This window comes from Liolophura sinensis, chromosome 3 (assembly GCF_032854445.1).
Source record: "Liolophura sinensis isolate JHLJ2023 chromosome 3, CUHK_Ljap_v2, whole genome shotgun sequence".
Classification (NCBI taxonomy): Eukaryota; Metazoa; Mollusca; class Polyplacophora; order Chitonida; family Chitonidae; genus Liolophura; species Liolophura sinensis.
The window spans coordinates 13300892-13324813 of record NC_088297.1 but is presented as its reverse complement, the minus strand read 5'-3'; the positions used below and the strand labels follow the sequence as shown (position 1 = coordinate 13324813).

The 23922-nt window shown below is 38.2% G+C and overlaps 2 protein-coding genes across 2 annotated transcripts; one reads left to right on the top strand and one right to left on the bottom strand.

Annotated features, from left to right (window-relative positions):
- Positions 1 to 659: 659 nt before the first annotated feature.
- Positions 660 to 3491, bottom strand: LOC135463379 (uncharacterized). The gene is made up of 2 exons (XM_064740638.1): positions 3447 to 3491; positions 660 to 2004 (listed from the first exon to the last, which is right to left on the bottom strand). Exons 1-2 carry the CDS (start codon positions 3489 to 3491, stop codon positions 817 to 819), a joined length of 1233 nt encoding a protein of 410 aa, XP_064596708.1. The 3' UTR covers positions 660 to 816.
- A 4058-nt stretch (positions 3492 to 7549) lies between these two features.
- Positions 7550 to 20042, top strand: LOC135463378 (bystin-like). The gene is made up of 10 exons (XM_064740636.1): positions 7550 to 7734; positions 9404 to 9489; positions 10601 to 10709; positions 11087 to 11219; positions 11994 to 12136; positions 12496 to 12593; positions 14026 to 14104; positions 15448 to 15513; positions 17059 to 17267; positions 19116 to 20042. The coding sequence occupies exons 1-10, from the start codon at positions 7594 to 7596 to the stop codon at positions 19354 to 19356; spliced, it is 1305 nt and encodes a 434-aa protein (XP_064596706.1). The 5' UTR covers positions 7550 to 7593; the 3' UTR covers positions 19357 to 20042.
- Positions 20043 to 23922: the final 3880 nt, after the last annotated feature.

The window sequence follows — 23922 nt, the reverse complement described above, 5'->3', positions numbered from 1 at the left end:
AATAATGCTCGCCACTGTCGTATATATGAAATATTGTTGAGCACAGCGTAAAACACCAATCAAATAAATATAAAAATCTGTTAGACTGAAAATGTCGGTCTCGCATGCCAGACGAGATTCTATGATACTATTGACAAGCGCCCCAGATATGAATTATAGACAGCCTGTAAAGTATATTTAAAAAAATTGAAAATTTTGCGCTATCCCATTCGGTAATCCTACATCGACAAGTGCGTCAAATTTGGCAAATATCATTACGTGGGAAGGTCTGTCATCAACCTGCGGGATGGATGGTCGTGGGTTTCTCTCGTGCTCTCTCCGGTTTCCAACCACCACAAGGTTGGCTGTAAAATAAGTCAAACTTAACTATATAAACATATTGGCACTAACTGGGTTTGAACCGACATCTTATTGATAATAGACTTTAGCTGGAAGAGTGCCTACTACTTCAACGACTAAAAACAAATTGCAGTTAACTCCTTTTTTTCTGTCTTTTATAATCCTGCTCTAGGATTAAGATAGAGGTCATCCTAATCCCGGTCGTGCTCAAAGAAAAATAAATCACTAAATGAGGCAAAATGACAAGATACAAGATTTCATTGATGATTATTCAGTTTGCCAACTGTCCCACTGTCGTCGCTTCTCTGTTTTTTTCTCTCCATGCATGCTGTATTCTTTCATGTTGATCCACGCCCCCTACATTCTTCTTAAACAACAGCAAAAGACGCATCCAGAAGATGCTGTATCAACATTGTTTAATTTTTGTCTTTTTGAACAAATTTGTAACTTCAATAGCCATTTATGTGGATCAAAGTTCTAAAAGTTAAACAAATGATAGGCACTCAAAGCCATCCTATCAACAGTTCCATTCGAAAATTGATACAGATTGCTCGTTTTTCCTCTCAAATGAGCACCAATGACACCAAACAAACTTTTACTAATCACCAAGGTGTCACAGAACCGCAACAGATACTGGTCCAAAATTATCTTCCCCAGACCCAAACAGCTATCGTTGCCATGGCGATAGTCCGGATGTGTTATGGGACCGGAAGTGTCCAAGATTTGAGAGGAAAATAATTTCTTAGCTTCTTTCCGGACTGATTCTGAATCTGTAGTCACAAATATTTTAAACCTATTGTCGTTTTTGTACTCCTGCAAAAAGTTCCACAAAGCCTTTAGTTCAGATGGCCTCGTTCTGATTTCTGTGTCGCGTGGAATGCTGGGATTTCTTCCCATCCTTATTTGAGCACATATCAACGTTCGATGTCGCTTGGGTTCGTACAATCCAGCTAAAAACTTGGACACTTGGAATTCTAGGTTATGATTCATTGCGAATAAATCTTCGAATATTCGCGAGAAAAGCGACACCGGTTTTCCTGGCACCGGCTTGCTCATCTCTGTAAGCTGTGTTTGATAAATTGGGTTAAGTTTCAGTCGAGAGAACAAGTCGTAGTTCGGTGTGAGCCTCACCACGTCTTTGATGAAGAATTTGGATAGATCCACGCTTTTGAGTAGTTCAGAAAAGCGAGTGTTGTCGTGAACGTCAATGAATATTTCGTCTGTCTGGCTTTCCGGTTTGATGTGTACTGTCCAAGGGATTAAATTTGGGTGGAGCCACATTGTCAATGGACACGGTGACGTCATGTTGATTACGAAGACTCGATTGGTCAACACCGCCATGACGTAGGTGGAGACAATGCCGCGCAGTCTATCGCCCCAGCCACCACATGGTGATCTACCAGAGCAGGAATACACCAAATATTTCCGGCTTTCAGGCTGGATTTCGTCATTGAAACTCCAGTTTTCGTCCTGTGAATTGACACCATCGACAAAAGAGTTGTCTTTTTGACTGTACTGGTCATTGTTCAGAAAATTAATCTCAGTTTTTCTTTCATCAGGTCTTACATTGACACCATCGCGAACACTCCTTTGTGTCGTGTACACAAACTTTGTGTAGAAGGCAACAGCGAAGATACAGAATCCGAGGAGTAAGAATGCAAATATCTGTGAGAAAAGAAAACAGAACACGAATTGAAAATCGATTGCTTTCTGTTTAGCTTGCTTTGCTTTTTGCATTGTTTTATGCTAAACTTACATTCAACATATTTACGCTTTTGTCGAAGTGAAAATGAAACCCATTAGTACGGCGTCCAAAGTAAAAAAAAGCAAATAAATACATACATTCAACATAAATTTTGACTGTGGAATCCCGATGAGGACATCTCGTCCCGTACAATTTCAGGCAACTCTGATCATCCAGCTTCAAATATTTTGTTTTGAAAACAAGATTAAAGGAAATACGAAAACGAAGTACTAGTAGATGAATGGCCATTGAACTCTATCCATGAAAATAGTTCGATTTAATTTTTGAGAGTTTTTCCAACCCAGTCACATTCATATTTTTGCTTGAAATAGTTCATTCCAATGTCAATTTGGGAAATGCATTGATAGATCTATATGTATACGCATTTTGAAGTATGAAATTTAGCGGCCTATGCGTGGCAAAAAAGTTGCGAAAACGTGATAAGAAGTCATTAGTCCCAGTGTGGGCAGAAAAGGCCACTGTGGAGTGCAAAGTTTCAAATGCATTTTAATAGGTTGAAAAGAATTCCAAAAAACTAAACCGAACTCAGCTATTTTTGTGAACAGTGCATAGTCTTCAATCTGACATACACTTCACGTTTGTGTTTTGTTTGCCTTTAGAAGTTTTGGAATTTGGTTCAAAATTGCTGTGTGAAAAAGGTTCCTGAACAGTTCCATTCTCGGTGTGTTCACATAACTCCAACTGCGCTAAAATATCAAACCATAAGCACCCACCATTCCCCATCAGTTGGTATACACAAGTCACACAAAGTTAGATCAGCATAAAGTCTCTTCTTTCCTGCAAAGGTTTGTAACTCTATACCGTTTTGTTACTGTTGCTGATTTTACTTTGTCAGGACTTTGCCACGACTCATTCAAAATGCTCTTTTATATCTATGTACACAACCATATGACTAAAGAGGAAAATCAACTGAGATTCCCACTTTGCAGAGGAATATATATAACAGCTATATATGCTGACATAATCTACATTCCATCTTTTCTAGGAGGCCACTTCATCGTTTATGAATGGTACATTGAAGTCAGAATCCATCTTAGTACATTTGGATGTGCATATGGTTGTGGATTTAAGGCGTCTTCATAATGAGTTAAAACGCATGTGCACATGCATTCCATCTTGGGATAAACACATCTCGGCAAGCATGGCTGAACATCTTGGCATGCATGGCTGAACGTTTCGGCATGTATGGATGAATATCTCCACATGCATGGCTAGACGCTTCGACGTGCATGACTGAAAGTCTCGACATGAATGGCTGAACATTTCTTAAACCTTATAGCAATGCTAAGGCTTGGCAGCGTGCATTGGAGAGATAAACAAAGCATTTTTCGTCGACACTTACCCTTTCCAGTCGGAACATTTTAGCGTTATAACCTTTACAGACCATCTTACTGCCGTGTAACAAACGTGTATATATGTAGTGGGCTAAGTATGCTATGGCCACGGTTCATTTACAGTCCTGTGTTCATACACCACACTAGCAAATCTAGCTGACACACAGAGTGAATAAAAACATAAATTGTGTTGTTTTTTTGCGTAGGGTGCCTGGGTAAACTATACCAGATGGATAACTGTGAAGTATAATGCAGCCGTCACGTGGTAAGGAAAGCCCCACAAGAAAGTGTCAAGTTTTGTGGTGTTGTACAATTCTACAGCGTCTCTGCGGGAGATATGTATGTACCGTAATTGACCTATTATTCGACCATCAGTATGCGGTCTGCTTTTCCTGATTCTAAGTTCTACATTGACTTTGGAAAAGTTTTTAAAAGTTTGTTTGGTGGGTTCAGCATTATATTATCCTAATGGGAAAATATAAGATTCAGCACCAAAAGTAATATATTAAGGCCTCTCTCTCTCTCTCTCTCTTTGTGGGTGGCGAAATTTTTAGCCGTTTACCCTATATTCTGAAGAAGCAACCGTCGTTAACCTTACATGCAGATGATGTACTCGTTCATCATGCATGATCTTTAGCTACACGGTGCGCATTCCAACGTGTCTTAATTGACACATGCAGCACGTGGACAACGTCATAGACTGTATGACGTATACATGTATCACAGGAAAACTGCGTTAACAGATCTTGCTCGTATTGGCTTTCAGATATTTGAAAACCTACTCATGCGGTATTACGGATGGTGAGCTAGGGTGTTAGCTAATGACTACTTAAAGTTCGTTGTGCAAGTATATATATATCCATATATTTGTGTAGGTATACAGTTTGACACACTTATGTCATAGTTAATTTGTTGCAACGGTTACTGTTCCTAAGAACACCCGCTTTTCTATAAATAGCACGTCCTTAAGAACTGAACAAACAACCAACATACTTTTCCTGCGTGGATCTTTAACCACAAATATTCTCAATTGAAGGGAGCGAGATATAGCCCAGTGAGGTGCACGCAAAGTGCGGGTTCAAACCCGGCCTTGGACATTGGAGTTGAATATTCTCACGCTCTCACAGTTTATGAGGTCTTGGTGAAACTGAGATATATAGGTTTATATATATATGCGGACAGGTTTTGGTAAATCGACCACCTGTGTACGAAGGCTCCATACATACTTTTTCCCACGCAATTGTGACTCGGGTCCAAGTATAATAGGTTACCGGTTCACCCATAAAACGTGATCGCAAAAGGTACGAATAAACCATACACCATTAACAGAAATCATTACGCTAGAATTTATTTTATTTACTATTTGATTAATTGGAATATTAATCTCAGGAATATTTCACTTGTGCTGTAGTGATCAGCTTTATAAATGGAAGAAACCGCACAACCCAGCGTAAACCTACAAGTGATCTTCCACGAAAGTTAGGCTGCGCAAGTGCAAATGAGTGCAATCTACAAATGCCCTGTCCAAGACCAGGTTTGAACCTGTACATCATGGGTCCTGGTGATTGAAAGGCATACCTCTCTAACCACTAGACCCGATCCCGGAAAAATTGGAAATTGCGACAAATGAATCAGAGATGCTTATTTTTTTACTTAATATATATATATATATATATATATATATATATATATATATATATATATATATATATATATATATATATATAACACCAGGGACAGATTACTCCATGCAATTAAATCTCACCATTATGCGTCATATTTTAGCTTATCTTTCTAGATCTACAGTAGTTATTTCCTTTGACACAATTTAACCCATATAAACGATACATAATTATGCATAGAGCAAGATCCAGTTGACAACGAGAACTCAAAAACACATATGAAACTGACGAGTGTACGAGGGGATATATACCCTCTATACTATACAAATATGCAAAATACAAAAATACATTCAGTTCACCAGTCATTTGCCATGTGTAAGTCAGGCTATATTACACCGACGGTTTCCACAACACTCTCAAGATGACCTCGGTTTGGCGAAAGGGCGTTAGAAACCATGTCTGGAGTGAAAAGATAAGTATATTCACAGGGTTTTTTTTTATATTATGAATATATGGCTTTAATTTTTTTTAGTTGTAAGTTCTACCCGTTGCGACATAGTTTTTTTTAGAGGTTGACAAGCTATAACCCATGTGAATGATTTGATATAATGCCAAATTCTCCTAGCAGGCTCATGGCACTCAGCGTGAAAAAAAATGGGAAAAAAGACAGGGGGGGGGGAGTTGATGGATGTAGTACGAATGTAAGGGGTTAAAGGGAAAATAGCTTATAGCCCATTTTAGTTATTTATTTCGGATTTATTTGATTGGTGTTTTACGCCGCACTCAAGAATATTTCACTTATACGACGGCGGCCAGCATTTCGGTGCGCAGAAATCGGGGAGAGCCCTGGGAGAAACCCATGACCAATAGACCATTTTAAGTAACAATGTACATACATGATTTAAAGTGATACAGAATCGACGCTGATTGGCTGACAGTGGAGATAGGGTTTCCTGGGTTAAAACCTCCTACCTTGCCACAACAGCCAAACAGAATCGATTCTGTATCCCTTTAAGGAACAAAATACAAATCTAAGCATACACATCAAAATTTTATTTATTTGCTGGTGTGCCTTCCACCATAATGCTGGTCGCCGTCGTGTAAATGCACTATTCAAACCAAATAGGTCTGAACTTATTTCATGTTTAAGCTATATATATAGTTTTTGAATTGACCGGGGTTCAGTTTTATATGCAGAGAACCAAAATGAGTGCCGGGTTAGTACGCCTGTGCGGCGCAATGACCGAGGAGCCTCTCACCAATGCGGTCGTCGTGAGTTCAAGTCCAGCCCATGGTGGCTTCCTCTTCGGCCATAGGCCTACGTGGGAAGGTCTTCCATCAACCTGTCGTGGTCGTGGGTTTCCCCGGGTTCTAACCGGTCCCTCCCACCATAAAACTGGCCGCCTTCGATTGAGTGAAATATTCTTGAGTACGACCAGTCACATAAATAAATAAATAAATAAATAAGCAAAATGAGTGTCCGGGTAAACCATCATCAGCACTGTGCAAGTCTGTCACAGGCATACATATATACGTTGTAATAGCTATCTATGGAAGACGGGTGCCACCATTATGGCTCTTGTATCAAATCTTTTTAAAGCCGCTTATTAATATTGTCCTCTCATAGAAACAATCTGTTAAATTTAACAGAGAGTCTATTGTCTGAGTGATCTTCGACAGTAGTCTGCTATTGCGGCAGATTATTGTGTTGAATGTAGCATATGTGCTTATTATAAATTGACATAAAGATTGTATTTTACTATACCAGGGTATTCTTGTATTGACTATGACACAACATTATGTCTAGAATACATTCTAAAATCACTCCCCCACTCCCCTTCGCGTAAAACACCAATCAAGTAAATACGTCTCACATCACTCAGAGTTTAAAAAAAAATTAACTATATTTTTGTTAGCGTATAGGGCAATTTTATATATAGTACTTCCCTCGCATATACACAGTACTGTACCGATAAGATATAGTCGACACTCGACTTTGGAAGTTTGATTATAGTTATGAAACAAGATATCTGTTTTGACACGTTATACAGACCTAACTCGTCAAATTTCCGAGTAGGCCTATATGTCGGTCTATAGCTGTTACCATCCATGGCTCTTGATGCATGGTGCATGATACGAGATATGGTATCCCAGATATAGCGGTACATATGCTTGTAATTTTGCCAAGTGCGCAGGATAAATTTTACAGCCTTTCATTTACCCCTCACACTCCATGCACCACCAAGTTATTGGTTATTGACTAATTATACTAATGCTATGCATTATACTAATGTATTCTGTTACTGCAGCAGATTATTCTGTTAATTATAAATCACATACATGCTTTGAAACAATGTAAAATGTAGCGGTTTCCCTTTATTTTTGATATGCACGAGATCACTATAAAGGATTCGTGGAAAGGGCGACCCCCTACGGAAACAGTGGTTACCTCCCCTTAATTAAGAGCTCTTTCGCAATTGTGTCACAAACCAACCACGTGTGGTGACAGTATCCGGACTAACAGTTTAGTAAGATGGGGAAGGTTAGAAAATCTGGCGGCACAGGTGAGAGTAAGGGCAAAGGACAGACGTTAGCGGAGCAAATTTTAGACGATAAAAGTGCCCGAGCCTCGAGTCGAAGAAAAACTAAACAGAGGACAGATGAGGACGATGAGGTAAAAATTGCTGCTGTGCATCATATGATGCCCGTTTCTCAACACACGAACGAAAACTAAAAACCTAAATGGTTTCCAAGACAAGAGCAAGAAACTAATAGGAAACAGACAAAGGATAAGACCGAAAGTAGTGTATAGGCCAACATAAACATCTGTCGGGGCCGCCGTGGCCGAAGGGGTTAGCACGCCACCGCGGCGCGGTGGCTCATGAGCCTTCCACAAATGTGGTCGCTGTGAGTTCGAGTCAAGTTCATGCTGGTTTCCTCTCCCGCCTTATGTGGAAAGGTCTGCCAGGAACCTGCGAATGGTCATGGGTTCTTTCACCATGATGCTGACCGCCCTCGTACAAGTGAAATATTCTTGAGTAAGGTGTATAACACCTATCAAATAAATAAATAAATATACATTGATCAGGCAAATAAAAAACTAATCCATTATCTTATTCTAGGCCCAGTAGCTGAAAGAGTAAAGAGGAAATTAGCCATATATATATATTTATATTTGTCTTGTTCCATATGGTGCATTTCTTCTTTATGATAGGCCTATCGATATTTCACATATCATAACACCTAGGAGTAATAAGTGTGCTGATTAGGTGTATCAATAATTCACATATCATAAGCCCAGGAGTAATAAGTGTGCTTATTAGGTCTATCGATACCTCACATATCATACCACCTATGAGTAATAAGTGTGTTGATTCAGCCTATCAATATCTCACATATCATAACACCTGTGAGTAATAAGTGTGCTGATTAGGTGTATTTCTGTCACACATATCATAACACCCATTCATAATAAGTGTGCTGATTCAGCCTATCAAAATCTCGCATATCATAACACCCATTCCTAACAAGTGTGCTGATTAGGTGTATTTCTGTCACACATATCATAACACCCATTCATAATAAGTGTGCTGATTAGGTGTATTTCTGTCACACATATCATAACACCCATTCATAATAAGTGTGCTGATTCAGCCTATCAAAATCTCGCATATCATAACACCCATTCCTAACAAGTGTGCTGATTAGGTGTATTTCTGTCACACATATCATAACACCCATTCATAATAAGTGTGCTGATTCAGCCTATCAAAATCTCGCATATCATAACACCCATTCCTAACAAGTGTGCTGATTAGGCCTATTGATATTTCACTGAAAAAACATTGGACAGAACTGTCCAGGAAAACAAATTTTGTGTCAGGCAACCTCAGGCTATAGTTGCCCTGTTGTCAACCAGAAAAAATTCTTAAAATTCCTTGTTTCACACATAGTTCATTCGAATTGATGTCTGCATTTCAAAGTCAGCTGTGGCTCTTACCCATCTTTTTGTGACTTGTGTTTACTTTGGTGTAACCTATGTTTACTTTTGTGTTTGTCTGACCAGTGGTTACTTTTGTTTGACCTGTGATTACATTTGTATGACCTGTGCTTACATTTGTATGACCTGTGTTTACCTAGGTATGACCTGTGTTTACCTTTTGTCTGACCCAAGGTTTCTTTTGTATGACCCATGTTTACATTTGTCTGACCGGTGTTTACATTTGTATGACCTGTGTTTACCTTTTGTCTGACCCATGTTTTCTTTTGTCTGACCCGTGTTTACATTTGTCTGACCCATGTTTACATTTGTCTGACCGGTATTTACTTTGTGCATGTTTTAGTTTGTGGATGAGAAGCTCTCCAGAAAGATTTTACAGCAAGCAAGGTTACAGCAAGAGGAGTTGGAAGACGAACATGGCACTGGAAAGTGAGTAGACAATATATTCTATCATATAAGTACTTGGTGGAAGGGATATAACTCCGTGGCTCAGTTGGTTAGTGCGCTAGCACAGCATAATGAGCCAGGAGCCTCTCACCAATGCGGTTCGCCGTGAGTTCAAGTCCAGCTCACGCTGGCTTCCTCTCCAGCTATAAATGGGAAGGTCTACAGCAACCTGCGGATGGTCCTGGGTTTCCGCCTGGGCTCTGCCCGGTTTCCTCCCACCATAATGCTGGCTGCAGTGGTATAAGTGAAATATTCTTGAGTACGATGTAAAACACCAATGAAATAAATAAATAAAACAATATAATATCTTTTTCATCTGTTCACACGTTGGTGTGTTTGTGCATGCATGTTTCCAGTTAATCTTTTGTTGAAGTCCAGTTTTACTCCCAAGGCCACATGTAGATTTATTTCAGTTCCGGAAAATGTTTGGACTCCCAAACTATTGGACACCCAAACTAATCAAGCTATATTAAAACTCATAAGTAAATGGAGCAAAAGTATGATGTGATGACCCAGAAGCCTCTCAACAATGCGGTCGCTGTGAGTTCAAGTCCAGCTCATGGTGACTTCCTCTCAGGCCCTAAGTGTGAAGGTCATCCAGCAACCTACGGATGGTTGTGGGTTTCCATGGGCTCTGTCTGGTTGCCCCCCGCCACAATGCTGGCTGCCGTCGTATAAGCGAAATATTCTTGAGTTCAGTGTAAAACAACAATTTAATATAAAAAGAAATAAAAGTGCGATGGTTCAGCGATAAAAAGTTATGTTTTCATTCATATTTTTTACACTGACAGACTTAAAAATCATCATTTTGAATTTCCTTGTCACAATGTCACCTTTAAAGTTTGGGATAAGAACATTCAGTTCTTTTCTAGATATGGCTCAGCTATACTTTTACCTTTGCAACCTTTGATGAGTAAAGTTAAGTTTTCAGAATTGTGGCAGAAGTGACACTGTCTTGAATCTGTCTATGGTTGCCATGGCAACAAGGCATATTGCCAACTTTTACAAAAGTATATTCTTTTTGTAGTAGTTTTAGTTGAACTGGTGGTGTTTTTATGTTGGTGTATGATGTAAGTTGATTTGTTTGCATCAGAACTCGCCTTAAACCCAAGCCAGTTTTGCTCAGCGCTCGAGGAAGACCTGCTGATTCTGGCTCGGAAGAAGAAGAGGAGGTTGAGGAGGCAGACTTTTACGAGAATGTTGTAAGTTTGTGAATTTGTAAGGCAATATTTATATATCCAGTTTTTAAGGAAAGATATTTCTCTGTGTTTCTGAAATGCATGAGAAGGAACAAGATCAAAAAATCAAAAAAAGAATGTTGATTAATTTGAAACATAATAGTGAGAATTTCAATTTATAAAGTTCCAGATGATGATCAACTCTGTGCCTTTATTCTCATTCTCTCTTTAAAATGTCTTATATTTTATGTATCGAATGTGAAAAATCCGAGACTCGCTCTGGTTGAATTGTGTAGCTGTACAGTGTAGTTGCATTAATTTGCCAATGAGTCACTTCATAAAATAGTAGACGAATAATTTAGAGACTGGTCAGTAACCATAGGAACTGTTCTACCCTGCAGGAGGTTGATGAGGATGATGAAAGAGCACTGGCTATGTTTATGAGCTCCAATCCGCCGGCACGCCGCACTCTAGCAGACATCATTCACGAGAAAATCACAGAGAAGCAGACAGAAATCCAATCTCAGATGTCAGGTACGCATCCACTTAGGCTTACCTTAAATGACCTGATATTTTGTCCAGGACCAAATTGCTATTTTTATCTGATTCTGTGAGAAACCTGTTTTGAGGTCTATTTGGGAGGTAAGATGATAACCTACCAGAAAATTGTATGATACACCAAAATAATATCTTCCGTCTAAATTTGAAATCAGGAGGCCCAGGGATCAAACCTGGGTGTGGCCATGCCAAAGACTTTAGAAGTCGTACTTGTTGCTGCCTCGCTTGGCAATGTCGATCTGACTGAAAAATTGTGAAGTACAACGTAAAATCGCAAGCATACGTTCATGAATACTTCCCTCTAAAAATAAGTTATCTATGTTTAGGTTTATTTTTATATGAAATCTGACTGAAGTGTTGACAGAAATCTGACTGAGGTGTTGTGTGTGAAACCTGACTGAGGTGTTGTTTGAAATCTGACTGAGGTGGTGGTGTGTGAAATCTGACTGAGGTGTTGTCTGAAATCTGACTGAGGTGGTGGTGTGTGAAATCTGACTGAGGTGTTGTCTGAAGTCTGACTGAGGTGAAGTCTGACTGAGGTGTTGTGTGAAATCTGACTGAGGTGTTGTGTGAAATCTGACTGAGGTGTTGTGTGAAATCTGACTGAGGTGTTGTGTGAAATCTGACTGAGGTGTTGTTTGAAATCTGACTGAGGTATTGTGTGAAATCTGACTGAGATGGTGTTGTGTGAAATCTGACTGAGGTGTTTTGTGAAATCTGACTGAGGCATTGTCTGAAATCTGTTGTCAGATGGGACCGGGGTACAGATGAGGGATTTGGACGAGAGGGTTGTGAACATGTACAAAAGCATACGACAGGTGCTCAGCAAATACCGCAGTGGCAAACTACCCAAGGCCTTCAAGGTCATACCCAACCTCCGCAACTGGGAACAGGTATGCAACCATTCCAAAGGTTTGTTAACAAGACACATAGGTCTAAATATTACCTCCAGACACTGAAGAACTCCAGTTTCAACTGCAATGATATTGCAAAAATATACATGTATAACTCCTTCTAACTGAGTTTAAACCAAACATGGCAGTGTCCAAATACTAGAATTTAGTATGTTTTGTTTGAGAGTTTCCTTTTCTTGTAAGGTGAATGCAAGCCATCTTCACTTCTGTGTCCAGTTATTGTGGCTAATTTCAGTCACCTGAGGTTGTGAAGGAGGATATTTATATCACCCACAAGATCAAACCCTCTGTGAACAGAAATCAGATATTTACGAGCTGTTTTACCGTTTCTTTTCCAGATCCTGTATTTGACAGAGCCCGAGGCATGGTCGGCTGCCGCTATGTATCAGGCCACTCGTATTTTCGCCTCCAATCTCAACGCCAAAATGGCTCAAAGGTAATTCAGTGGGTTATGATCCGCCAGGAATGGGAACATAGATGGAACTGGATTTTGATTTGCGCCTGTCCGTAGGTGTGTGTGTGACCTAATATTTTGAGCAAAAACTATTGAAAGTTCAAACAAGCTTGCTAAAATTTGGTACACACATTCTTATCTTCACTGTTGGAAGCGGTTTAATTATCCAAGAACTTTGCTTTAATTTTATTCATTTCTACCAAATTATAGAATTTTGACATTATAGGTCATGACTCATGTATCACGTATATTTGCTTATTTTTTTTTTTATTTACTGTACATTTTCATCGTTTTTGCATGTTTGCCAAAGTGTTTGTTAAGGCATATTCTAAAAGTAGTATTGTGTGTAGAGTGATAAAATTCTATTTTTATGAAGTCCTGAAATTGGTCAAACCAACCAATGTAGTTTTGTCTTCAAAATCAAAATAAAAACATGTAAAAATCGCACTGGAAGTTGCTCTTCTATTTGTGAAGAGATTGAAGAATAGGGTAACTGTATAGGGGAATAAAATTAGATGCATGTAAATATTTTATTTTCTCGGAGTATAGTGGGCTCATGGTGATCAATAGGCCTGCTATGAATTACCTCCCTTGTTACATAACAGCGGCTAAGACACAACGCGAGATTACTTTTTGAGGCGTGAAGCTACAAGAAGTGGGACCTCATCTATTAAAGCATGCTGTATCTAGGTTATGCCAAAACAGTGACAAATATTTTCTAAGCAACAGAATGTAAAAAAAAAACCCCATTATATCAGCCTTTGAGAGTCGCAGAGATGTAGGGAGATCTTAAATGAAGTAAATGTCTTTTAGCCTAAGAGTTCGGCAAAACTGTTTATTGTATTTAGCTAGGGCCAGCATTTCAAAATCACCTCCGACTGGATTTAAAAAGTACAAAACTTTCCTCCTAGGCTCTCCAAACACAAAATTAAAATCTGTCTTGAAGATAGGTTTTTAAACGCTTTCTGCCGCTTTAACTCTAAAGCTTGCCATTAGTCATTCTCTGAGGTCCCACCTAACCACAGTTTACTCCTAAAAACGCACATTTTTATCTGGAGAGTGACCTTAAGGGAGGTAATTCAGTGCAGCTGTATTAAATCAAATAATTAATCAGTAGCGAACACAGTAATGAGGCTCACCTTAAAATCCATGATTTAAACATATTTCATTTTGTTTAAGCTAAAGTGAAGACAAAATGAAGATATTTTAAATGTACAGTGTTCAGTGAGGTGTCTGGCAATGACATTTCTTTGAGATTTTAATGAGTGAATGAAAACATTTTATTGTTGATTTGCATGAATACATGTATTTTAATAACAGAAAAAGTTGTAAAAATGGTATGAAACGGTATAGTGTCATTCTTTGTACCTGTGTCAAATAAGGGCTGGTTTTGAGGATTTTGTGACGTTTTCAGGTTTTTCAATTTAGTGTTGCTGCCCAGAATCCGTGATGACATCGCAGAGTACAAACGACTCAATTTTCATTTGTACATGGTGAGTGTGTTCAGGTACTGCAAGCCTTTTCTAACTTCACAGCCTTCTTGTACACTTTTTGTGTACCTTGTTCACACATGTAACTGGCGCCCCTTTTTTTTTTTTTACCAGCGTTTTCATAACCAAGAAAGCACTGCACCAGTTACATGAATTCTCAGTCAAGTTGATGAACTGTGAACAACAGACATCTCAGCTGTAAGAAAGCTCAGACAAACTTGTCCGCGATTAGCTATCACAAGTCAAACAACAACAACAAAATACATGAAACGAGGAAGGCCAACTTGCCCTTTATAACTGTGTGTTCGTTAAAGGCCAAGATTTGAAGATGCACAAGAGAGCTAAATCCTTTAAATTGTTCTGCACAAAAGAAAAAAAAAACAGTATGTATGGGGTACAAGAGTTCTTACTAGAATTTACGTCATTGACACCACAAACATAACCTCAGGAAGCATATGGACAAACCACAGTGTAAACACAGAACCGACAACAGAGCTGAAGAGTAATAGATTCGTATTAGGATCGCTTTTAACGAGCACATAATCTTAACAGCGTGCAATCCAGCTGATGCTGAAAGAACAAGCAAATGCCTGGGGCAGGGTGAGTGAATTCAACAGAGAATGCGCTCCACAGTTAATTGGCATTTGCTTCAGGTGTGGGTTCACTTCTGGTCTTGGATAATGGCTTTGGTAACCTTGGTAACAATAAGCAGTCCACGACACTCGTGTGACCATTTATGCAGTCTTAACTTTCGCTGGAGATAACACACTGATCATTCAAAAACAGACATTTGTATGCCACACTAAAAAAATATATACATAACTTGTGATAGGTAACATTTTCTACAGCCTTCCCATTTACAGATTAGTAGCTATACTATATGCTGTGGGATCTACACTCACATGAATGCGCCATTTACATGTGAGGATACAGTAAGTTTGCTTGTGAAATGGTAATGAATGCATGTCTGTCTACTCTAGCTGCGCATTACGAGCTAGGAGATCACATGAAATTAGGATCAGTCAATACTGTTTGTGCTCTGCCAACAAATATTATTTGTCTTTCTATTTACAAATTATATGCAAGAGTTTATTCTGTTTTGGGCTGTGCCCGGATTCCTCCCACCATAATGCTGGCCACCGGCGTATAAGTGAAATATTCTTGAGTACAGCGTAAAACACCAATCAAATAAATAAATAAATAAATCATTCTATTTTGTTGATACCACAAATTGCACCAAAAGAAACATAGTTGAAGGTCAATCAATTTTTTTTTCAATGGAAATTAAAGCCTATGTGTGTAGTAAGTTGTTATATTTCTCTTCCGTCCATGCTATTTCTTTGTAGGCTCTGAAGAAATCGTTGTTCAAACCAGCTGCTTTCTTTAAGGGGGTCCTGCTTCCATTGTGTGAGGTATGTGTAACCCAGAGACGGTGATGATATGTTGATGATACAGTGGTGAAACAAGAGTGAAACCACGATGATAGTGATGATGGATTGGTAATACATTGATGAGGAAATGATGACGATGATACTTACAGTGATGATACAGTAACTATCCTCAATTTTGACGTGAGAATATTGACAGTACAACGAGAGTACAGTAATAGATAAAATGATCATACAATGATACTGTAATCATCCCTCATTTGAGGTTTTTGTAGTCTAAAGTTCTTGGAAGGCCACTTGTCTTTCACCAGTATAGTGTGCATGTCTGTATCTCACACATGAGAAAGTCTGTCAGTAAGAAACCAAAGGGGAGTTGTTTAACACCCTAGGCACTTCCATGTAGATTTCCTCCCCCCATGCTCATATGGAAGACATAATGTTCTCTGGTCTGAAGAGTAAAAACCCAGTGAGAAACAATTCTCAATTATTCATAGCTTTGACCCTCCGTGTTCCTCGCAATGAGGGCCATGAGGTGAGAAATAACATGGAGCTAAATAGGCAAAATTGTGATTTTTTGCAGATTTCTAAAGATTAAAGAAACTATGCGTTTTGAATTTAAGCACATTCTGATTACTTTTCCAGAAAAAAATCCTACTTGAAAGCTATTTTTTTCATTATTCTGGCTAAAATCTCTTTCAAGGCCTATCTCTTCTGGGTTAAATTCAGTTTGTTTTCTCCTCCAGTACTCTAGTCATGTGACTAAAGAGTGTGCTGATGATTGGCTAAGGGCAGCTATGACATCACTTCAAAACTGTGAATGGCCCTTGGCAAAGATAGACATACTACCATCAAGATGTTGTCTAAAGGAAGATAACTTAAATCAGACAACATCCAGATGGCTGGCCAAGGACCATGACTGAGTTTCCCATCCACTGTCTGATTTATGACAGAGCTTTATCATGTGAACCATAACAGTGATTGTTGCATTGTCATAATTTTTCAAAGGAGAACAAAACATAAATGATGCCAAAATCAGTTGGAAGAAACTGAAATCTTATTTGGCAAATATGATCTTTAATGTCATTTTCGATTTTTTCTTCCAGGAGAAAGGGCCATCTTAAAATATTTTTGTATTGTGGGTATTTGGGACCACAATTTGGTGTATGACATCTTTGCTTTATACTGCTCTGTTAAATAAGGTTCTATTAAATTTATTGGAATATAAATTTGTTGTTTATATCTAAACACATGCCTTTAATCTGCATTATGATAATATTTATAACTATATTAAAAATATAAATGTGATCAAAATTCAGGCTGAACACATCAGTTAGTTGAAAAAAAAAAATTCTAGTGCAATGTATTTTTTAAACATATGCTACATCCTCAATTATACCATTATTAAACAAAGACAATACATATCAAGAGTTGGTCCCAAATACCCACCATACAACAATTACTTTTAAGTGTCTTTTTCTGTTTAAGGAAATCTGCACTTTGTGTAATTTTTATGTTTTCTCAATCTTTAAAATCACATTTTAATCTGTAAGGGATTAATCGTTGTTTCAGTCGGGGACCTGCACGCTCCGGGAAGCCATCATCGTGGGAAGCGTCCTGGCTAAAAATTCCATTCCCATGTTACACTCGGCAGCGGCCATTTTGAAAATCGCTGAGATGGACTATACGGGGGCAAACAGCATTTTTCTGCGGACATTGCTTGACAAAAAATACGCTCTGCCTTATCGAGTGGTTGATGCAGTTGTCTTCCATTTCCTGAAGTAAGCGCTGCCAATTGTTAATGTTTGTTTATTACAGCAAATTAATGAATATTTCGCCCATGACAAAGGTGTGCGTTTCCTGCCTCTAAGAGTTCTGTTGATCCTAGAAAGGTATTTTGATGTTTGTCTGGAAGGTAAAATGATAGTATACTGGAAAAAATGTAGGTTTCAGCACCCAAAGTAATATACTTTGAGATTTTTTGTTGCAGATAAAAATGCACATTTTTAAGTAAAATTCTAGATCTTTTACCATAATTTGATTGGTGTGTCAGTTCATATATTTTATTTATTTGATTAGTACTTTATAATGCGGTGCTAAAACATTTTGCACTTACACCACGACGGCCCAGTTTTTGAGTCAAGAAACCAAGCAGAGATAAGAGGAAACCACTTCGCGTCGCCAGATACCTGACAAACTTCTTGACTTAGTGACTGTGTAATCAGCAAGAGAGCAGTCTCATGGCCAGAGGCTGATGGTTTGCAGCAAAAGCTTGAAGATGCAACTCAGTTATAATGACCTGTAAGGTCGAACAGGCTTTTTACCCATTGTTTTTTTGTTTTTCTTCTTTACGAAAAATCGTTAAAGTTTCATTTTAAAGGAACCATGAAATGGTAATAAATAACAAAAATTATGGTTTTATATATGCAAAAAAAATTTGAAACATATTTCTTGATAATCCCACTGTTTTATGCATATTTTCTGTGGATAGTCCAAATTAAATGGAAATGACATCATTGATGAAAATCCTAGAAAAGCAGCACCTGCTTGGTGCTCTCCCCCAAATAAAGTTGTTTTGGCGGCTATCATTGTTGTCGTCATGACAACAGGCTACATAATTTCTGGATTGACAGCAGGGGTTGTAGTTGAAAGGCACTTTCACACCCCCAAGAGGAAAGCTGAGAAGTTCCTGTTCTTCAGGCCCATGTCATATTCTCTGTATTAAAGGAGAAGAAATTGTAAATATCAATCAAATACCATTGAAATGAGTATGCATTTCCCCGAAGGAGCATGCCATAAAAAAAACTAATATGTACCTCAAGTTGATAAATTATGAATGAAGTCTCCAAAATCTGCTGTGGGGGACTTGATTTTGCCTAAGAACTAGTCCTGAAGTCTTCTGTGTTAGGAGGACAATTGCCGTCGGAAACCGCAGCAGTGCAGTTCATACATTTCCAGTAGAATTCTTTTTCCAAGAAGGTAGCAAACAGTACAGTTTGTTTTCCGCTTGACGAGCAGGAAAACGGAATGTTGGACGTAGGTCCCGAGTTTACACGAACAAGCTGGCAGTTTTAACGACTCTCATTGGCTTAAAGTCAACACACCCCCGGCATAAATTACAGGGTGTTAAAGATGGAGGACGTGATGGACTCAGCGATTTATGCCAGCTTTGCTGTTTTCAAGCTTTACGTGTATGGAAAAATCGCAAAACTATGCGGCATGCACCATCATATAGAAAAAAATGTGCTCTTTTCAGAATGTAGTGTCATTTTAAAAAATTTTCTTCTCCTTAAAACCAAGCGTTTCATGTGTACTTTAAATTCAGGTCAACATTTGTTCCTGCGTCATCATGACTAAGTCCTTAAGTGAGGGTTGTTGTTGTTGTATAGGTGAAATATTCTTGGGTACGGTGTAAAACACCAATCAAATAAATAAATCAAATCACGGTAACCTCTACCTAGTTATATCTGTTTGTGAAACGTGGATTAGGTTTGGAAGATATTATGATATGCTGATTTAAACACATATGTTTCAGCACCAAAGTGATATTTTATGACCTTTAAAGATTAATTTTTAGAATGAATTTTTAGGCGTATTAAAATAGGTGATTCTGTTTTGGTTATTTTCAGATTTGTTCATGACAAGAGAGATTTACCGGTCTTATGGCACCAGAGTTTATTAACATTTGTCCAGCGTTACAAAGAAGACATTTCATCGGATCAGAAAGAGGCTCTGATGGAACTGTTACGTGGACATATGCATGCTCAGATAACGCCAGAGGTGCGACGTGAACTTCAGAGTTCCAAAAGCAGAGACAAGGAATTTGAAAGTGCCGATGTCACTACCTCAGGTGATATGCAGACAGGATGAAAGGGAGATAACTCAGTGTATCTTCAAACTCTTAGCCTTGAAGAAACCAGAGGATGTTTCTTTGAACTTCTTGGGCTGTGGTGTTGTTTGAAAGCTGTTGTTTGTCTGATGGATTGATGAACAGTAGACAAATCACTGAGAGATCAATATTGATCCTAGCATTTCCTGACCACCGTTGTGCTATTGGGATCATCCAGTAGGTATTTCTGGCTGCAATACATGTAAATATTAGGGTCCTATAGGTTACTTGAGTGAATTGATTTTTCTTACTATTTATGTAAAAAATTTGTCAGCTTCAACTTTAAAAGTATATATCCCCTAACTTTCGTGTGGAACAATGCCATACCACCACATGCATCTTGCGCTTTTTTCTACATCAAAAGATCAAAAAATCAACCTAGCATAACCACCATTTTTTGGAGCTGTGTTTGCTGGAAGTGAAGTCATAGCATTTTGTTACCTAGGTGACCAGTCTTGTTTCCAGTTTTATCCAAAACAAACAAAATCCTGATATATTTTAACTACATGTAGGTGCAAAATAGCAGTGCACATGTTTATGGTGTTTGAACAACCTGCACGTTGTGCATGGCAGTATTACCCAATCAATTCTCCTTCACTCTTCAGTTTGGAGACAAATTTGGATCCAATAGTTTCGAGTTGGAACTCTTTTGTTGTTAAAGGTAAAAACAATATCATGTGACTTGTGAAAAATGTTAGGCAACCTTTGCTTATGTTAATTTACCGATCACCTTTCTCACCCTGTTCCTCAGGCACAAATGACACCTATTTCCTTTAGTAACTTCAGAAGTTCACAAACGTTCAATTCTTCAATTTTTTCTCAATTGTTCGCCAACTCAACTCAGCTCAACTAAATTACTTTCTGTGAAACTTTTTTCAACCGCCCATGTTATAATAAATGTGATCAAAAATAGTTGCCTAACATCTTTGATAGGTCACATGATACAGTTGGAGATTTTCTTCTTTTGTCGATAAGAGTTCCCACTCGAAACTCCCCTATTGGCTGAATTGCGAATGTGTAACCTAGAACACATGCATGCTAACATGGAGCATACAAACTAAATGGAAACCCCCCACAGGCAAACAGGGACCTGTTTCACAAAACTTTGTAAATCAATTTTTCTCATAAACAACCTCACGTTATGGCACTACAAAGCAGACAATGTCTTTTTGGAAATAAGTCACAAGAAATATGACTGACAAAGTTCTTTGAAAGTGGCCCCTGGCCTGGAAAAGAGATAAACTTAAGCTCTGCCTTGTAATTTGATATTTTGCTTAATTTTAGGCTACAACTGAAAATTTGCTTGTTTGTAAGAAACCTCCTTTTTTTGAAGCGTTCAGTATGTAAAATCACAGCCTTTGGCTTTTCATCCAAGTGTTTCGAAGCGATACAGTCTAATTCCAATGTGGAATGTTTTTGTTAAATTGGCCTACTCCAGACATGCTAGGATGTCGAAAAGAGATATTTTGTCATGTTTTTGAGAGGCTCGCACTTTCTTGTTATACCTACAGGTAGGTATGGTAAAAAAAAAAAATAACTGTTAGCAAAAATGAACTGCAGTGTTGATGACAACAAAAGAAATTATTTTTGTTGGTTGTTTTTTTGGAGTGTTTATGTATGTCTATCCTTATGTTTGTAGTTTGAATGCATCCCTTATTAGAATATGATGGTACCTGATACCAAAGAGTTACAGAATTGACGCTCATTGGCTGAGAATGGAGATAGGCTTTCCTGGGTTAAACCCTGCAATGTTGGTCATGCTTGAATAAATCTGCCATACCTGAACATCAGCTTACACTAGGCATAACCTGGACTTGGTTACTGTATCTCTCACATCAGCCAAATCTCAATCGATTCTGTAGCCCTTTAAGGTCAATGGCTTCATCCACCCATAAACCTGACTGCTACCATGTAAGTGTTCTGGTGAACAAAAATCATGCCTCGGTAATTTCAAAACATATGTCCAGGGTCAATGAATGCTTGAGGTTTAATGTCGTACTTAATAATTTTTCATTCAGAAGACAAGGAGGAGTCCTTAGGTGTATGTGCATATATACTGTGTATTCTGGTGGCAAGGTGAGTCCATGCTGCCAAAGTGCTGCCGCCAATGAAGTATCATGCCGATGACACAAGGTATGACACCCAGCATGTCACCTTATATTGACACTGGGCCAACCAGTCATGTTTCCTTGCTCTAACCTCTCAGTTCTGTGCGCCAAGCAAGGCAGCAACAAGTAACATTTTAAAAGCCTAAGGAATGACCTGAACCAGGTTTGATCTCCAGTCTCCCGACTTTAAGGCAGATGCTGTAACCATTAGGCAACCGAAGCGGTCCGAAACAACCCTAGATATCTGGAGGAATGTGAAATGTAACATTTGGTTACTCCTGTATGTAGGTATCCGCCAAAACATGTAGACTGTAAATGTAAGAAAAATGTGAATCTGGTTACCATGGCAACTGCAGAAATGGACAAATGTTAGGCACAACACCCTGTCACCCTGAAGCCATGTATCCGCCAAACGTTAAAACTGGACATGTGAAAAAAGGTGGAGTTGTGGCCCAAACAACAAATCATACTTAATAGCTGAAATATATTGTACAACTTAGGAAATGGCAGTCTGGTTATGGGACAAATGTGAATACAGGTGAACAAGATATCTGGTTGATGTGGCAACTGCCGAAGACGGCAGTAGTACTGTGAGACATATTGTGGAATACAGATAGAGTGAGTGAGTGCTTGGGGTTTAACATCGTACTCTACAATTTTTCAGTCATATGACGACAAAGGAATCCTTAGGGTGTATGCAATGTACCTCCTTGTTGCAGGACGGATTTCCACCGCTCCATTATGTAGTGCTGCTTCACCGAGATGACTTACCGAAGGCAAGTAAGCTGCCCTGCCCAAGCCGTTATACTGATACGGGTCAACCAGTCGTTGCACTATCCCCTTCATGCTGAACGCCAAGCGAGGAAGTTAGAATTTCCTCTTTTAAAGTCTTAGGTGTGGCTCGACACAGGATTGATCCTGGATCTAGCGCTCCCGAAGCAGACGCTTTACCAACTGTGCTATCCGGGCCGGTCAAATACAGATAGAGTTCTTGTACTCTAATTCCTCGACCTTTAGCATATGAAAGAGAAACTTTCAGTGCAATTTATGCACATTTTGATTTGATTTTGGAGATAAAACCACATTGGTTGGATTGACCAATTTCAGGGCTTCACAGGAAGTATAATTTTGTCACACTACACAGAATAATGCCCTCAGAGTACCTTGCAAACATGTGAAAAGGTTCAAGAATTACAGTAATGCAAAATCTTGATTCTGAAGACAAATTTTCATCAAAATCTGATGAAAACAAAATCTTGAATTCACCTCACATAAATTTCCATGTCTACATTAAATATATATAAGTGAAATATCTTGAGTATGGTGAAAAACACCAGTCAAATAAATAAACTTTAAAGGTGGAGAAAACCTAAAAATGACAAAGCTCAAATGAGTGTGAGAAGTCATTCCCAAAAGTGGTCTCCAATATTTTTTCTGATTTCTCAGAAAAAATACACTTGAAAATAACTTTTGCATGGTGGGTATTTGGGACCACCTTTTGGTATTTAGTCTTTGTTTAATAATGTTATGAATACGGATGTAACACAGGTTTAATAAATATTTTTGCACTAGAATTAGTTCTTTTCAGCCAACAAATGTATTAACCCTCAATTTGGATCATATTTGTATTTTTAATATGTTCATAAATATTATCATAATTTAAGTTAAATACATGTTTCGATTTACACTCAAATAAATTTATTACACGAGCATCACATCCTTATTTAGAACATTATTTTGCAACAACGATAAATACCAAAAAGTTGGTCCCAAATACCCACCATACAAAAATATTTTCAAATACTCTTTTTTTTTTTTTTCTCTTGGAAGAAAAAGACCATATTTGCAAGTAAGTTTTGACTCTTTCATCTGATTTTGGCATCCTTTGTATGTTTTCTTCTACTTTAATCTAATAGCGATTAAAGAGGAAGGTAGGTTGTACACATATATGCATCCCACCACTGAAATGCTTAATACTATAATGAGACAACAAAAGCAAATTGAGAAATATACATTTATTAAGGACTAAATATTTACAAGTAAACTATGTAAATATCTTAACAAACATGACAGAAAAGGTGATTGAAAAAATGGGCATTTTGTCCACCAAACTGAACTCCAAATTTGAACTTGGCTGATACACTCAATAAAGTTGTAAATACATTTGTAGATGTAAAAAACCAGTGGAGATTATCTTTCCCTTGATATGCAGTCTGTGAGATTTTTGGTGGCCAGTCAAATGTGAGATCGTGTTATTAAAGTCGGAAAAATTGACTTTGATGATCAGTAAGCTCTTACACCTGGTGAACTTGCAAGGTGTAAGATGGCCTTGTAAAATTTTAGTGTTGCTGTCTGAACAAAGACAACAAACGTGTATTATTGAAAACGCATAAATGTTATAAAAAATTAATTTAAGCACTGAAACTGACATTTATTACA

Coding starts and splice junctions, on each gene's coding strand:
- LOC135463379 (XM_064740638.1), bottom strand. CDS start 3,491: ATGGTCTGTAAAGGTTATAACGCTAAAATGTTCCGACTGGAAAGG. Junction 2,005..3,446: donor AAATGTTCCGACTGGAAAGG/GTAAGTGTCGAC, acceptor CTTTTCTCACAG/ATATTTGCATTCTTACTCCT.
- LOC135463378 (XM_064740636.1), top strand. CDS start 7,594: ATGGGGAAGGTTAGAAAATCTGGCGGCACAGGTGAGAGTAAGGGCAAA. Junction 12,594..14,025: donor AACGCCAAAATGGCTCAAAG/GTAATTCAGTGG, acceptor TGACGTTTTCAG/GTTTTTCAATTTAGTGTTGC. Junction 17,268..19,115: donor GTTGTCTTCCATTTCCTGAA/GTAAGCGCTGCC, acceptor GGTTATTTTCAG/ATTTGTTCATGACAAGAGAG.